Here is a 16886-nt window from a genome sequence, read left to right on the forward strand (position 1 = left end):
CAAAGAGGCCAATACAGAGAGGACAAGGATGTTAAGAATAATCTGAAACATTTTCTGAGCAGCTATAAAAAAGAGGCTTCAAGGTACAATTTGTTCTGAAAACAAATGAAAACACAGAAAGATCCTTAGAAAAACCAAATGGAAATTTTAAAGATGAAAAATGCAATTACCAAAATAAAAAACTCAGTGGAGGAGCTCAATAATGGGATAGAGGGACAGTGAGGAAAAAAAGCAATGAGCTAAAAGATGAAAAAATGGAAATTATACAATCTGAACAACAGGAAGAAAACAGATAATTTAAAAATGAGCATAGCCTTGGGGACATGTGGGACTCTAACAAAAGAATTAGCATTCATGTCATCAGAGTTTGGGAAGGAGAGTTTGGGCTAAAAAAATACTCAAAAAACTAACGGCTGAAATTTTCCCAATTTTGACAAGAGATATAAGTCTGCAGATTCAAAAGGCTGAGGGAATCCCAAACAGAATAAAAGCAAAGAAATTCATGCCAAGACACATCATAATTAAATTTCTGAAACATAAACGACAAAGAAAAAAATCTGGAAAGCAGCCAGACAAAAAGGGGAGGGGGGGAAGGAACAATTAGAAACACAGTGATTTTCTCATCAGAAACCATGGAGGCTTGAAGGAAATGACTGTATTTTTCAAGTGTTGAAAGAAAAGAACTATTAAAACAAAATTTTCTTCTTAATGAATTAATTCATACCAGGAAAGAAGGGGAAATTAAGATATTATTAGATGCAGGAAAACAGAGAATTTGTCACCAGAAGATACATTTTATAAGAATTATTTAAGGAAGTTCTCAGAAGAGAAAGAAAATACTAGAATAAGGAAATTCAGGATATTAGGAAGAAAGAGCATGATAAGAAAAACATGAATGAATTCAATACATTTTTCTCCTCCTCTCTAGTTTTCTATATTATGTTTGATGGTCGAGGCAAAACTGTAACGTTGTCAAAAAAGATCAAAATAAATCAATCACATCCCTGACTGGACAGTTCAGCATGGTGAAGATGTTGTTTCTGCTCACATGGATATACAGATATAATTAAATTCCCATGAAGACTCCAGCAAGACTTTTGTTGTGGATGTAGACAACAAAATATATTTATTCCAAAATTTACATGGAAGGGCAAAAGAAGTAGAATAGTTAAGACAATTTTGATAAAAAAGAATAAAGTGAGAGAAGTTAGTCTACAGGATTTCAAGATTTATCTAATAGCTATAGTTATCAAGACCACAGTAACTGATAGATCAGTGAAATGGAAGAATCCAAAAATAGAGCTATATGTATTCAACTGATTTCCAACATGGCAACAAAAGCAATTCAATGGAGGAAAGAAAGCCTTTTCAAAAAAAAATGATGCTAGAGACATTAGACATCAAGGGTACAAAATTAACCTTGACCTACATCTCACACCTTATACAGGAATTAGCTCATGAACTTACATATAAAATCAAAAACTACAAAAATCATTTAAAACAAACATAGGAGAAAATCCTCAGGAATCAGGATAAGGAAAAGACCTTAGACTTGATACTCAGCACAACCCAAAGAAGGAAAATTTGATAAATGGACTTCATCAAAGGCATGTGCTCTGTAAAAGATTCCCCTAGAATAAAAAACACAAGCTACAGAATGGAGGAAAATATCTGCAAATCACATAGTTGACATAGGAACAGTATGTAAAATATATAAACAAGTGTCATAACTTAAAAATAAAAAAGCAAACAAACCAATTAGAATATGGACAAAAGACATAAGGAGAGAGCTCACTGAACAAAACATACAGATGGCAAATAAGCATATGAAAAGATGCTCAACATCATTGGTCACTGGGGACATGCAAATTAAAACAAAAATTGCATGTCACAACACACCTATCAGAATCATTAAAATTAAAAATAGTGACAAAGCCTGGCAAGGGTACAGAGAAACAACTGAATCATTCCTATATTTCTTATGGAAATGTGAAATGGTTCACCCATTTTAGAAAATGTTTGGGCAGTTTCTTTAAAAATCAATCATGCAATTCCAATACAATTGCACTCTTGCACACTTGGTCTAACAAAATAGATTTATATTCATAAAAAACCTATACACAAATGTTTCTAGCAGTCTTATTCATAAAATTCCCCAACTGGAAACAATCCAGGTGTCCTTCAACAGGCAAACTGGTAAACTAGTCTACATTTATATGATGAAATAATTACTACTACTTGGAACAACCTGGAAGAAAATTGTACCAAGTGAAAAAAGCCAGCCTCAAGATGCCACATTCTATATGATTCCATGAATATAATATTCTTAGAATGAGGAAATTACAGAAATAGAGACCAAATTAATGGACTCAAGAGATTAAAAAGGAGTGTGGGAGGAGTTGGAAAAAAAAGTAGTTAAGTCTCTAACAGAGCAACATGAAGGATCCTGAGGATGGTGAAAGTTTTCTGTATGTTGACTGGATCAGTATCACTATCTTGGTTGTGACAGTGTACTACCATTCTGCAATATGGTACCACTGGGGAAAATTATGAAAATGATATAGGAAATCTTTCTATATTATAATTTCTTAAAACTGCACATAAGTCTAAAATTATCTCAAAAGATAAAGTGTAGTGAAAACACATTAGTTAAAAAGCCCAAGAGAGAAGCAAACATTTCAAGGTACATCTAGAAGCAAACAAAGTAAAGAAACTACCATTTGGAGACTGAAATATCCTGGTCACTGAAGAAGTATGATATTCTTTCAAGGCTATTCCTTCATAGACACTTAGACACACGGAATGTGTTGGAAAGTATTCCATATTGGAAAAGACAATCAATGTGCATAAAGTTATGAATCAGAATTCTGGTTCACATACCAGTTTCACTAAAGCCTTATGGCTCCTCTTGAAAGTCACACAATTCTCATTCAAATTACCTTAGGAAATATTTATTTTTTGTTAGCATAAATGAGATTTTATCATATTTTTAAAACTTAATTTTTTTCCATTAGAAAATATACCTACAGTTTTCATCTTGCCACCTGACAAATTTATTCTTATCATGCTAGTGGCTTTCAGTTGGTTCCTTAATTTTTCCATGTGACAATAATATAGCATGCGAATAGTAAAACAACTTCCTTTTTGCTTTGATTATTAAATACAATATTCTTGATTTGTTAGTTTTATAGTTTTGCCTTAAGTATTTCACATATGTTTATTTATTTTCTTATAACTTATTCTACAGCTCATGATTTACATTTGTTTAATTGCCCCCATATTTTGGCAAGATTTGTAAATCTCAAATTTTAATGGAAAATTCTAACAACAGGCTACAAAGAATATTAATGATGTGTTTTATGTGTCTGTTAATTGATCACGTAAATGCTAAACATCCACAGAATCCTGGAATGGTTTATCTTAAAATGTGACATAAATTAAAAACACTCAAAACTATCAGTACATGCAAAGGAGCTTTATACACACACATGCACACACACACACACACACACACCATGGTTTTAGGGATAAATTTGGAGGCAATCTCAGTAACTAGATAATATGAAAGAGATAAATGTGTGATTATCCACTTCCTATTGTGGAACTCGGCCTTCCAGATGGCTTACTTTGATACTAAGCCAGTGTTTCTTAGGGTCAGTAGACTTGTTCACCTTTGCTTCTCCAAAAAAGGAATGGAAAATTCCTAGGAAGTTGGGAACCAAGCAGAGTTTCCATATGCTGTGCTCAAGTATTCAAACATGCAACTTGCTTTACTTATTAAGTCATTCATTCATTCACCAAAAATTTAATACCTGCTCCAAGTCCACACGCCATGTAACAGAGGCTATAAAAAAGAGGTATAGACATCTACAGGAATTCACAAAGTGTTAGAGAAGACAACCTTACTAAAATTGATGATACTATGTAATAAGTGTGAACAGAGAGAAGGTACAGAAGCGAACCAAAAAGCTAGGTCTGTGTCAGAGGTGATTATACAAAAGAAAGGATGAAAGGCTTCAGAAGACAATTGAGTTTGTTGTGAATCCTGAAGGACTGGTATGAACTGGACAGACAAACAAGAAATAGGATATTCCAACAAAGGGAATAAAAATGCACACACCTGGAGCCACAGAAAGGATCAAATTGTCAGCAGCCACAAGCCGTTTGGGGTAGCTGCAGCACCAGACCCTGCAATGGTCATACCCAACAGATAATTCAACCCTAATTGAATCATATGACTTCAATATTCTAAAACTGTTTAGAAAGAAATACAAGCCCACTGTTGTCAATCTGTCAAAGACATACCTGTCAAAGACACATCTGCAGTGCTAGGATTATTGCTGCACTATTCACAACACCCAAGAAATGGAGACCTAAGTGTCCGTCAGCTAATGAGTGGGTAAACAAAGTGTACATATACACAATGAAATAGTAAGTCATTAAAACGAATGAAATCATGTCATTTGCAAAAACACGGATGGACCCAGAGGACACTCTGTTAGGTCCTCTGTTAAGCCAGGCACAGAAAGACAGATACCACATGATCTCAATCACAAATTAGATCTAAAAGGTTGATCTTGTAGAAGTTGAGAGTAGATTGGTAGTAACCAGAGATGGGAGAGAGAAGGGAGGGAAGGATGGGGGGAAAGGTTGATTCATGGAGACTAAATTTTAGGTAGGTAGGAGACAGCAACTCTGATGTTCTACTGCTTAATAGGTTAACTATAGATAACAATGCACAGTATATTTTTTTCAAAAAAAAAAAAAAAAAACAAGGAGAAAGGTTTGTGAATGTTCTCCCCATCAAAGCATTTGAGAAGCTGGACATTTTTATCCTGATTTGAACATTACATAATGTATACATGTATCAAAGCATCACATGGTACCCCATAAAAATGTGCCATTTTCCCATGTGAGTCAGGAAAAAAATGATATTTAAGATTAAAAGGGGAATGCAACATTATTTTAAAATCTCAAAGAGACTTATTTTCAATTTATTTTCGTTTTTATTTGAAAGGTAGCACGACAGAGACAGACAGACAGAAATCTTCCATCCACTGATTCACTCTGCAAATGCCAACAACATCCAAGGCTGGGTCCAGGCTGAAACTAGGAGCTTGGAGCTTAGTCCAAGTCTCCCATGTGGGTAGCACCTACACAGGTACTTGAGCCATCAATTGCTTCCTCTCAGGATGCTTATTAGCAAGAAACTGGATTGGAAGTGGAGAACTGGTACTTGAACCAGGGACTCTAAAATTAGATGAAGGCCCGTCCTTTCTTTACTGGCTTAATTCCATCTGTCTTATACTACAAAGAATATTAATGATGTGTTTTATGTGTCTGTTAATTGATCACGTAAATGCTAAACATCCACAGAATCCTAGAATGGTTTACCTTAAAATGTGACATAAATTAAAAACACTCAAAACTATCAGTACATGCAAAGGAGCTTTATACACACACATGCACCACACACACAAACACCATGGTTTTAGGGATAAATTTGCAGAACAGGGTTTTTCAGCCTCAGTGCTATTGGCATTTGGAACTGTCATGGGATTTGTGGTATACTGAAGGCTTTCTAGCGCTATCCCTGGCTGACACTAAATACTCATGGCTCCTTCCAGCCATAAGAACCAAAATTCTCTCCAGACATTGCCAAAGGTTCCCTGGAGGTCAAAGTCACCCCTTGTGGATATATACCACTGGAAGAGCACAATAATTTGTGTTAATCAAGCACTTAATACATTCCAGGTACCTTAGTAAGCTTTTAAATACATCTGATTTTTATAACAATCCTACTAGTATTATTAACTCTGTTTTAAAGACTGGGAAACTGAGGGCCAAATATTTACCCAGAAAAACATGGTAAGCGATAGAATCAGTTTCATGATGAGGATTCATGTCACTGTTAGCAATGACTATTTATGAGTACATAGTTGCATAAGGACTAAATCTCATATATGAGGGATCTAGAAAAATTTATGGAAAGTACATATTATGAATAAACTGCATAGATTTCAAAGTTTTTTTTACATCAACATAAATTTATCTTTCAATTCCATTTTTTCCACAAGTTTTGGTAGTACCCTCATATATGTGTATATGCGTGTGTGTGTGTATGTGTGTATGTGCACATGTGTATGTGTATGTGTGCTGGCGTCACCAGCACTTAGCATACTGCAAAGCACATCAATGATTTCACAGAATTCAGAATGATGTGCACTTGCTTGAGGTACCATTTTGGAACTGTTAACTCTGGCTATTGTCCAGACTTGGTTAATCATCTAATATTTGGTGAATGCCAACCCCATGCACACTATGGGTAGTTAGCTACAACTTAGAAACAACTGTTCATTTTATTTTTTTAAATATTTATTTTATTTCTTTGAAAGACAGAGCTACAGAAAGAGGTAGAGACAGAGAGAGAGAGAGAGGTCTTTCATCTACTGGTTCACTCCCAAGATGGCCATAACTGCCGGAGCTGCACTGATCTGAAGGCAGAAGCCAGGAGTTTCTTCCGGGTCTCCCACGTGGGTGCAGGGGCCCAAGGATTTGGGCCATCTGCTACTGCTTTCCCAGGCCACAGCAGAGAGCTGGATTGGAAGAGGAGCAGCTGGGACAAGAACCGGTGCCCATATGGAATGCCTGTGCTTCAGGCTGGGGCTTTAACGTGCTGTGTGTGACACAGTGCCAGCCCCACAACTTTTTATTTTAAAAATGTAAGCTGGAGAGAACAGCAAAAACATTTCTGGGTGTTTCCTGGATGTATAACAACTCTGCAGTGAATGATGTGGTTGTACTGCAAATCAAAGTGTAGTCTCTGAGATCATAGAGAAAGGGTTCTTCAGGCTTAGCATCTTGGTAGTTGAATGAATTAAAACTGGTTCTTCAGGGTTGGCACTGTAGCATAGTAGGTTAACCCTCTGCCTGTGGCACAACATCCCATCTGGGTGCCAGTTCACATCCTGGTTGCTCCTCTTCTGATCTAGCTCTCTGTTGATGGCCTGAGAAAGCAGTGGAAGATGGTCCAAGCGCTTAGGCCCCTGCACCTGTGTGGGAGACCTGGAAGAAGCTCCTGGTTCCTGGCTTCGGATCGGCCCACTCCAGCCATTGCGACCATTGGGGAGTAACTTAGCGGTTGGAAGACCTTTCTCTCTGTCTTTCCCTCTCTACGTCTGTAACTCTGCCTCTTAAATAAATAAAAATTAACATTAAAAAAAAAAAAAAACCTGTTTCCTCTTCTTCAAATGAGGAATGTAGCAGGCAAAGACTGAGTACCTAGCATATGGCTATCCACAGACCATTTTAAGAAATTCATTTTCCAAAGCTTCAACATTCATTTGCACCTAAATTGAAATCTTGACATCTGGAAACTTCTTTAATCAAGGTGATTTTAACAGGGCCTCTAAAGAACTTTTCCTGATCATAGGCCCTGTGTTGCACAGCAGGTCTCTAGACAGTACTCATCTTGAATAACTGAAACTAACAAGCAGTTTTTGAGTAAGTCCTACTAAAGCCTTTTCTAGGGACTTTCCAGAAATAGAGACAATGACTAATTGGCTTCTATTTCAAGTTAAAAGTTTTCCAATTCTTCAATTTCAATAAAGTAAAAAATGACTTAAGGAAATTGTCAGCTAATAGATCATTGAAGATAATTTTTTGATGATGGAAAACTGATGTTATTTTTGGCATATAACTCAGGAGGAACTACAAGAACTGAGTGATATCAGATTAGCATAACCATTTCAAGTCCCACTTATATATTTAAATAAAGAAGGTTTTTAGCACTAAAATCTACAAAAATTTTAAAAAAGAAATGAAATTGATGCTGTATGCTCTCTTATTCAAACAGTGAATAATAAAAGAGCATGGATACATGAAATAATTACTGATCCACTCCACCAAGAGATGAATTCCTAACAGTGTTTTCATATGAAGTTTCAAAATGTACACATTCAATGAAACCAACAGAAGCGGAATAGAACTAAGGAAATAAAAACCATGCAAAACGATTTTTGCATTGAAAAGGTGTTTGCTTGCCAATGGGCACTAGAGGAGAGTAATCTGCTGAAGTACTTGGATCTCAGTGGGTACATTTGAAAAATCATACAACAGTTGTATTTTAAATGTCAATGCACTTTAGGGAATTATCATCTTTTAATCCTATTGAAAAAGTATAGATGGCCACTCAAATCAATGAAGGATGCATGGATTTTCAGTATCTTTTAGGGGTTATAAGAGAAAAAATGTTTGAAGATCATGTTTCAGTAGATTTTAAATGTTTTCCTATTGTCTCCTTATTTGTTGTTGGAAAGAGTCACTTATAATGTGGTTAGGTAAAGGAAGATGGGAAAAATTTTGATTTTGTAAATTATAAGGAGAAATTGGTCACAATCCTTATCTTGGCAATTTTAGGGCACCAGATATAGTTTTATGAGTATTTAAAGAAAACAGTACACTGATTTTGGGAATTTGTGACTTCACACCAATATTCCGATTTTTAATGTTTTTATGCTATAGAACCTTGATAGACTGGAAAATGCACTGTCAGGGCTGGATATTCACCTCTTTGGATGTGAAGTTAAGCAAACTAGGATAATTTAGGCAGCAGTTACAAATCCTCCTTAAGTTGACTGGAGCCAGTATCAACATGCTAGCAATAGTCTCTCATATAAAGCAAACAGGAATACATTGTACAAATTCCTTACACCTTACAAATCCATTGTTAGCTACCTCTGGGGACATTTTTTTAAAAGAAGAAAATCAGCTAAGCTCTGCTTAGAGAACAAGATTTCCAAATGTTCTGGTTCCCATTCAAGAATTTCTAGAGTTCTTTGTCACCTCTCTTTCCAAAAACGAAAAAATGATACAACATTAAGACAGGAAAATGTGTATGTGTGTGAGCATGTGCAGAGTGGGGGATGGGGATTTATGTGCATATATTTACATGCATAATAAAATATCCCCACATGAATATTTGAGTGTTTCTGTTTCTATAGAATATTTCTATATTCTCATTCTATGAAAAATAATATAGCTAGAGCTTTAGTTCAAGAAACACAGGTCTCACTCTTGGCTCCTAGTCAGCTATGAGCACAATCTTCAATCCAATCATCATCCAAACTCACTGAACTAGAGTGAATCTGCAAAGGATCAGTGTCCTGAAGATGCCTAATGTCTCTACATTCTGTGCTCCTCAAATCCCTTCAGAGGGAATTCAGAACAGCTGCAACTGCTTGGGCTTACAAGAGTTCACTGCTCTTCACAGCTGATTTGATGATCTACCCGCCTTAAAATGACTAATCTAGTAAATCAACCATCCACTGTATTTAATTCATTCTTGGCAAAGGTTAACCAAACGTAAATATTTTGCTTTCAAATAAATCATGCACATTTTAAAGATGTCTTACCATGTGCCTTTATGCTAGGAATCCTACGCTGTCCAAGGCAGATGCGAAAACCATGCAGTTGTCTTAGGTTTCAACAAGTGACCTCGCATCCACTTAAGGCTCTGGTGTTAAAATCTCTTTCTTACCTAAATCCTTCCTCTTGAGCAGACTATAGGCTCTGAGGGCAGGTGTGATACAAAATGAATCAGGAAGTCACTGCCTGTTAGAATCACCAATCTGATGGAGACAACAGGGGTGGGGAAAGGTTCCAGAAGAAGCAGGAATAAAGGTCTGGGGAGTAAAGCAAGAGGGGAATTAGAGGAAATTATAAACAGTTTCAGCTTTGAGTTCAAAGGGTAGAGGACAAATCATACAAAACCTCTATGCCATGCTAAGGACCCTGAAGTTTATTCTATGAATAGGTCATAATTTAAAAGACATTAAGAGTGGTTGAGACATGACTTGATTCTGTTTTGAATAATTAATTCTGTTCTTTTTTCTCCCTCAGTACTAGTTGAACCATATGAAGCTATTATTTTGTAGGTTGAAGATGATCAAATATTGATCTCATAAGAATCAAGCTAACACTTAACAGAATTTGAAATTATATTTTCAATTGTGAGTCCATTTCTATTTTGCTTTTCTATGACTAGACTGCAGATTCTGAAGCCAGACAACTTGGTTTTATAACCCAGCTCTATCAGCTGCATGACACTTACAAGTTACTTAAACTCTTTTTTTAAAATTTATAAAATTTTATTTAAGTTATACAAGTTTCATGTATTCCATATAAAGATTTAGGAACACAGTGACACTCCCTCCGACCCCCCTCCCACCCACTTTCCAACCCTTCCTCCTCCCCCTCTCACATGACTTTAGTTTCCTTATCTCTAAAATGCAACAACAGTCCAGAGAGCTATTATGAAGATTAAGTGAGTTAATATCTAGCAATGCTTGGAAAAGTTATCTGGCACTATTTAATATTAGCTATCATTATCAATAATCATTTATCTTATCATTCTAAAGTGAAGAACAAAAAAAGTTATACTAGTAACAGAGCTAGAAATGAAATAAAAACCTTCTTACTAGATTGCAGTTTTGCAAAGCTGTTCCGCTTAGTGGAAATTCAACAACTAATCCAAGAAGGATATTTTCTCAATCTTATAAACCTGATCATGTAGTGCTAAAATACCTACATGTGAATCTCTGAACCATACCAACTATTTGCAGTAAATCAAACTGAGTTAGGTAGATTGTTTTCTTTTTAACAAAATAGCATGCATCATTTATAAAGCACTGACTTATGACAAGAAAAGTATTGATACATGAGTGTTTCTGGAGTTTCTCCATTTCTAGTTCCCTAAAGATTAGAATTAAGAGGAAAGATAAGAAGTGTGAGTTACAAAATGGGAGGGGGCAGATTTGAAGAGATAAGCATAGAAGATTTACGGTTCCTAAGTAAAAGGATGTTCAGTACTGTTACACATGTGAATGAGACCTACATGGACAAAGCACTCTTCCACTTACGATTATTTACATCATATTTTCCTAACTTCCATAAAATACACCAGCACATGCTCTTTAAGACTATGGGCTAAAAGCACATAATGATTTTGAAATTAATTTGAACTTCTGAATCAAGAGAAATTAAAAGCAGCTCAAACAGATAATGTATTATAAAATGGAATTCTTTGGCAAAGGATAGTTGTCAGAGATTTCTAACAAATATCTTCAGGTTTGCATTCAGGTTCAGATTTTCATGATGTTTAACAGATCTACAATGATTTAAATCATCTTTTGCAAAAGAGTCTTGTCCATGAAGTAGTTTAGTAGAAATAGTGTTTAATTTAAGTAAAGTCACTGTCTTGGACATGTTTTGGAGACCATGGTTACCCAGGTAACCCACATGGCCAAACTCTTGGAACAATGATGGCAAAAGAGACAATCATGATAATATCATAGAGGGTAGCTTTCTTTGAAGTCTAATTGACAGCATTTGATATAGCCTCATATAAAGAAGGAACCCTGGGCTGGGTATAAGGAGACTGTAATTCTACTTCAGCTCCACCATGAATTTACCATAGAAGTGTATTTCAAAAAGTTCATGGAATAAAGGAATTAAAAATGTTTATTTTGGTGTGCATTTTTTGAAATCCATATATAGTGTTCATATAATACACATTTGCCCTCACAAATTTACATAAGTTTTTCAAGACCCTTCATTATGATTGCTGGGTGAGATTTCCTTATCCCTCAAATAGACAGTTGAAAAAACCCTTATAGTCATCTCCATTAGCTTACCTTTCTAGGAAATTAATGAACAAACATAACTAACCTCAGCATATAACCTTATCCTAATCAAGGCAAATAATTTCTACTTTCTTCAACATTCAATGACACATTGCCTTCTCTCATTCAGAATTCTTGATCTTCACAGATACTCATCCGATCAATAATATAGTTCACCTTGAGTAAGTGAAAGGCCTCGTGGTGGTATTTGCCTGCATGCATAGATATTCCTTATCCTTCTCATAGCACAGTTTCTCAGGGAAGGGCTACTAGTTTATCCTAGAAGAGTGAAATTTATAAAGCACACAACTGTCACTTATCTTCAAGTATCTATGTATGTCTCCATGGCTATATATATACATATATATATATGTGTGTGTATATATAAATATATCATTTTAGTTTTTAACTATATATATGTACAACACACACATAAATTAAACTATAAAAGAGTTTTCAACTTTATTTACCTACCTACCTACCTACCTATCTAAAATAAAACCATTAATATCATTTACAGAAGAAAATGAGAATCAGAAGAAATCAGAAAAAACAAACTTGTCTAAAACCATGAAGTTTATTGTTGGCAGAGGTTGAATTTGAATCATATTGTTTTGTGTTTTTAAATATTTTGAACACAATTCAGTGTCTATGGACTCTGCATTGCATTGTTTTCAAGTTATTTTCAAAGGAAAATACAAGCAGTAGAATATTTTGGAAATACAACAGGATGTAGAGAAAAGTGTCCTGGGTCCCTCCCCAGGTCCTACTGAGGGCTGGTTGTGTCATCTTGAGCAAAGTATTCATCTCTCCCCAGGCCTCAATTTCCTCCTGCAGAATGAAGGGTTTAGAGCAGATAATCTCTAGGGTTTCTTCTGGCTCTACAGAGGAATGGCTCAGTTCTGAAAGCATTATTTCTACAATGAGGATAAATACTCAGAATTCCAACTGTTCAAAATGCAAGTTATCATCCTCTCCTTGAGTAATAAAATAGCTGTGGCCTAGAATCCTTCAGATTCTAGCGTGGAGCTTACTTTAGTCTTCCCTGGAGTCCATTCCTCATACCATAGACATTTTTATTATTTAATAACACACAGAGTGTGCAGTTGTGAGCTAATTCCCGTGTCTGGATCATAAGTTCCAAGAAGACAGCAAGCATGTTTGCACACCACTGACTCCCTTCCTGGTGCCTGACACGGGGCCTGGCATGGAGAAAGTGCATATAATAACATCTCTTGACAAAAATCACTTTCAAAAGGGCTCACTGCTTCCAGGTTTTCAGTAGAGGATGATTTAAATCTAAAATTGCTTTCAACCTTCTTGATAGAAAAGAGTGGCAATGAACCTTTCATTAAGAGACATATAATTTATTTAATTTCTCTTAGCTCCTAATACACTGGAGAAACCAGAAGTGAGTGTTGTTTCCTACAATTAAATGAAGAAGGAGTATGTTTTGGAGTTTCTGTATCACTGACTTTTCATAATCTCTTAGAAACAAATGCTAATGATAATGTGAACATTTATAATGATGCAACTATATCTAATTTAAACCTGGCATATAAAAAAGTATTAAGCTGAGGTATACTAAATTAAGAGAAGTATGAATAAAGTAACCCTTTTGTACTCAGTGTTCTTGGCTCAAACCAGCAGAAGGGATCCCAACTACTCTATTGATGCGTCAATAACAGGTTCATCCAACCTCATACATATAAAGGATTGCTGTAACTTTCAACCTGGAATGTACTACCGGTAGCAGCAAAACTACTTGGGTAACTAGGGGCGTGTGAGTATGTAAACTGCTTCCTCTCTCTTCCTGCAGCATAGCCCTAGGGATGCAAGATTATAGCGCCATGGAGTAGTGGGGGCTGTTGTACATAGTGCCTGAGGCTGCCGGGCAGCCACAAGATGGTGGTGGCTCATTGGCAGGGAACAGTTCAGTCTAGGACCACACAGAAGGCAGACATGCTGACTGAAGTATCTAGCAAAGAAATTGAGATTTTCTGCCTGTGTTTGGTAGGCTAGGCTGAGAGGAGTCAGGGAGGGGGTGTTGGGGAGTGTGCCAAGCTGGGCTGCTGATGGGAGTGTGGGAAGATTTGAGGGGAGGGAAAGACAAGGAGAGGCGCATTGCCAACCCAGAGGCAGCTGGGTGGATCCCCTCCCCCATCTTCATTTCTGCTTAAGTGAGAAATCAAGCTGAGCAGGGTGGGAGTGGAGCCAAGCAAGGAGGAACTCTGCTGGGCCAGCATGGATGGTCGGACCTGGCGAGGATGTGTCTGCCAGCTGGGAACCGAGCCAGGAGAGGGAGGGGAAGTAAAGGGTAAGGAGATGAGGAGCAACAGGAATAAAAAAGAGAGGACAAGAATGGCACAAGAGGCAATGTCCCATGAGGAAGAGAAAGCAGAAATGGAGAGAAAAAGCATGTCAGACAGGTAGTGGAGAACTATGTTTCTGTGTTTCACAGCAAGTCTATCTCCCAGATGCCAGAGTAAAATAATGTTCACTTGAAACGAGTAATGAGTGTTCACACAGCACACAGCAAAGTAAGCCTACTGCTCCTCAATTTTCCTCATGGGTGTTAATTTCCATGGGGATAGAGTTTTCCAAAACAGCAAATGATGGAAGAGCTGTAAGCTGCAAGAAAATTTGTTGCCTTCTAGGTCAAATTAGAACAAACAAAATGCTATCCAAGACAGAAAAACCACATCCTACTTCTATGTATAAGGTATTTCCCAAGATATATCTAAGAATCCTAAGTTACTCTTCTTGCCTCTTTAATCAAATATGAAAATGTAAAGATCTTGTAAGAAAACCTAGAGAAAGTAAAATTACAAACGTCAACAAAATGAATTTGATTTTTGAAGGGAACTTTTTGATGCCTTTTTTGGAGGCTCATGAAGAGCTAAGTGAGTATCAAGAAAATGTTGCATTTAAAAAAATCTTTATTTATTTTTATGTCTTGAAAAGCAGTTTTTTATATATATGTTGTGAGACATAGTGAAAGATGCTCCATCTGCTGGCTCACCCAAATGTCCTAAACACCCGGCACTGGGCCAGGCTAAACCCAGGAGCCAGGAACTCAATCCAGGTCATCAACATGGGTGGCAGGGACCTAAATATTTGAGACGCCTCCCAGGGTGCACATGAAGAAAGCCGGAATTCATCAAGGATGGAACTTAAACCTAGGCATTCCCACATGGGATGGGAACGTCATAAGTGGCATCTTAACTACTGTGCCAAACACCTGTCCCAAATGTTACATTTTTTTTTTTTGTAATGTGACAATCCAACAAGTTACACATGGCCTCTGGACCAGAATCATACTGGCTTTACTCTGGTAGAGAGATGGACACATACTTTGGATTAGGAGCCTACAGGGCAGATTTGGTTATTTTATTAGATTAATTACAAATGAAAAAGACTAAATCTTCCACCTCCAAATTGTGATCCTAGGACTCAAGGGACCTTGAAAATTTACATCCTTCCTCTTGGAAGCCTGCTACCAATTCCCAGGAAGCCCAGCCTATCCTAATGGAGTACTGGGAGGCACATAGAGGACAGCCTCATTGTCCCAAACAGAGCTATTTTAGACAGCCCAGATATAGCCAGGTGAATCCAATCAAGATCAACAGGCAGGCTCATGAGCAATGATACACACTTATGGTTTTGAATCAATTGCGTTTCAGGATCACTTGGAACACAGAAACAGATAACTTGCAGAGTTAACACATCAACTGGCAACTTACCTGTGCATTCATACTGCAGACCTTTCCCATAATAGCCCTTTTCACAGATGCACTCAAATTGACCTGTGTGTGTCCCACATTTGCAGCTCGCCATTCGGTCACAGCAGTCTTTACCAGCATCACAAAGATATGAGCAGTGGGACATATCTTCTTGAACAAAGCTCCCAGAAGGTAAATCTGTCAATAACACATGACAGAAGGCAATAAAAAGTGATTAATGGTTGAACATTATATTTTCTAGCCTTTAAAACTGAAGTGCAAGCTGGAGAAAAGATCTTTTCATATCCGTCTAATTCCCAATTGCTCCCTACTCCCACCCAAATATGAATGCGCATTATTTTCACTACACACTCTGGGAATCTGTTTCAGCCAGTTAAGTTATTTCAGTCTGGGAGCTCATCATAAGTTCTCAAGGCCACATGGGGTCAGGCAGAAATTAAATACTTCAGTGAGGAATCTCCAGATGCAGCAGGAAGTAAGGCAGTCGGTTCTTCAGGTCATTCCTCTGGCTTCCACTGCCTCTGGATGAGATCAGACAGCAGCAACCAGAGTTCTAAAATCTTTGTTCAAGTTAGAAATAAAGCCACAGTCCTATTTGCTATGCAGGAGTGTTGATGGCAAGCTACTAATTTTGGAATAAATACCATCACTTCTCCAGTTATTTGACTAAAGACTTAAAGAACAGAGCCACCTAAGTTAAATAATAAAACTAGGATCTCTCTCAATTTTAAATGAAGTAACACATGCTGTATAAATAGAAACCATTCTGATTACTCAAGCCATGCCCTAAAGTGAGGCATATTGGGAATCCAACAACTCATATAAACTTTTGAGAAAGTGACTTAACAGGGTAAGGTTGACTGTAACTGACCCAGAAGAAATGACATAGAATTAGCAAACCATTAGTCCACATATCCTGCTGATGAAGTTCAAAAGTCTGCACACATCCCAGTTCTAGTTGCCTGGTGCTGGGCCAGATAGAGTGATGGTTCTAAAGTAGCAACTCAAGTGGATGAATTTCAGCAAGGCACACAGGTTGCAAGGGAACACCTGTGAAGGAGGCTGGTGATGGCCTCAATGATGGCACATTTGTCCCTATGCATCGAGACTCTGAACAATAGATAGGGATGACTTCAGCACCAGGGCAAAGAGGCCAGCTCAACAGATTGTGGTATGGGTCAAAGGTCTACAACATGGGCTCCTGGGACTTAGCCCTGAGATATTAGGCCACAGGTTTATTTGGTAGTGAAGCCACTTAGGGATCAAGAAAATTTTAGCTATCAAAAATGGTATATTGGCATTCAGGTCTAGGAGAGAGAATTATATATAAGGAAAATTATTTTCTGTAACCTGTGTTTTTTGCAAATGGCCAGAAACATGGTAAGTCTTGAGACTAATATTTCCACCTAAATTTAAAATAGCTTCAGAAAACACAGAGGAGGAAAATAAGGTAATTTTCCTT

The 16886-nt window shown here is 37.1% G+C and overlaps 1 protein-coding gene across 1 annotated transcript in view; it reads right to left on the bottom strand.

Moving 5' to 3' along the window:
* SVEP1 (sushi, von Willebrand factor type A, EGF and pentraxin domain containing 1) overlaps positions 1 to 16886 on the bottom strand; it is a 210656-nt gene that overhangs the window by 147716 nt on the left and 46054 nt on the right. The window contains exon 3 of the mRNA XM_002708072.6: positions 15425 to 15601. Coding sequence (XP_002708118.4) covers positions 15425 to 15601 — 177 coding nt within the window. The remainder of the gene's footprint in view (positions 1 to 15424; positions 15602 to 16886) is intronic.

Source organism: Oryctolagus cuniculus, chromosome 1 (assembly GCF_051225735.1).
Source record: "Oryctolagus cuniculus isolate XC-2025 breed Fujian yellow rabbit chromosome 1, ASM5122573v1, whole genome shotgun sequence".
Taxonomy (NCBI): Eukaryota; Metazoa; Chordata; class Mammalia; order Lagomorpha; family Leporidae; genus Oryctolagus; species Oryctolagus cuniculus.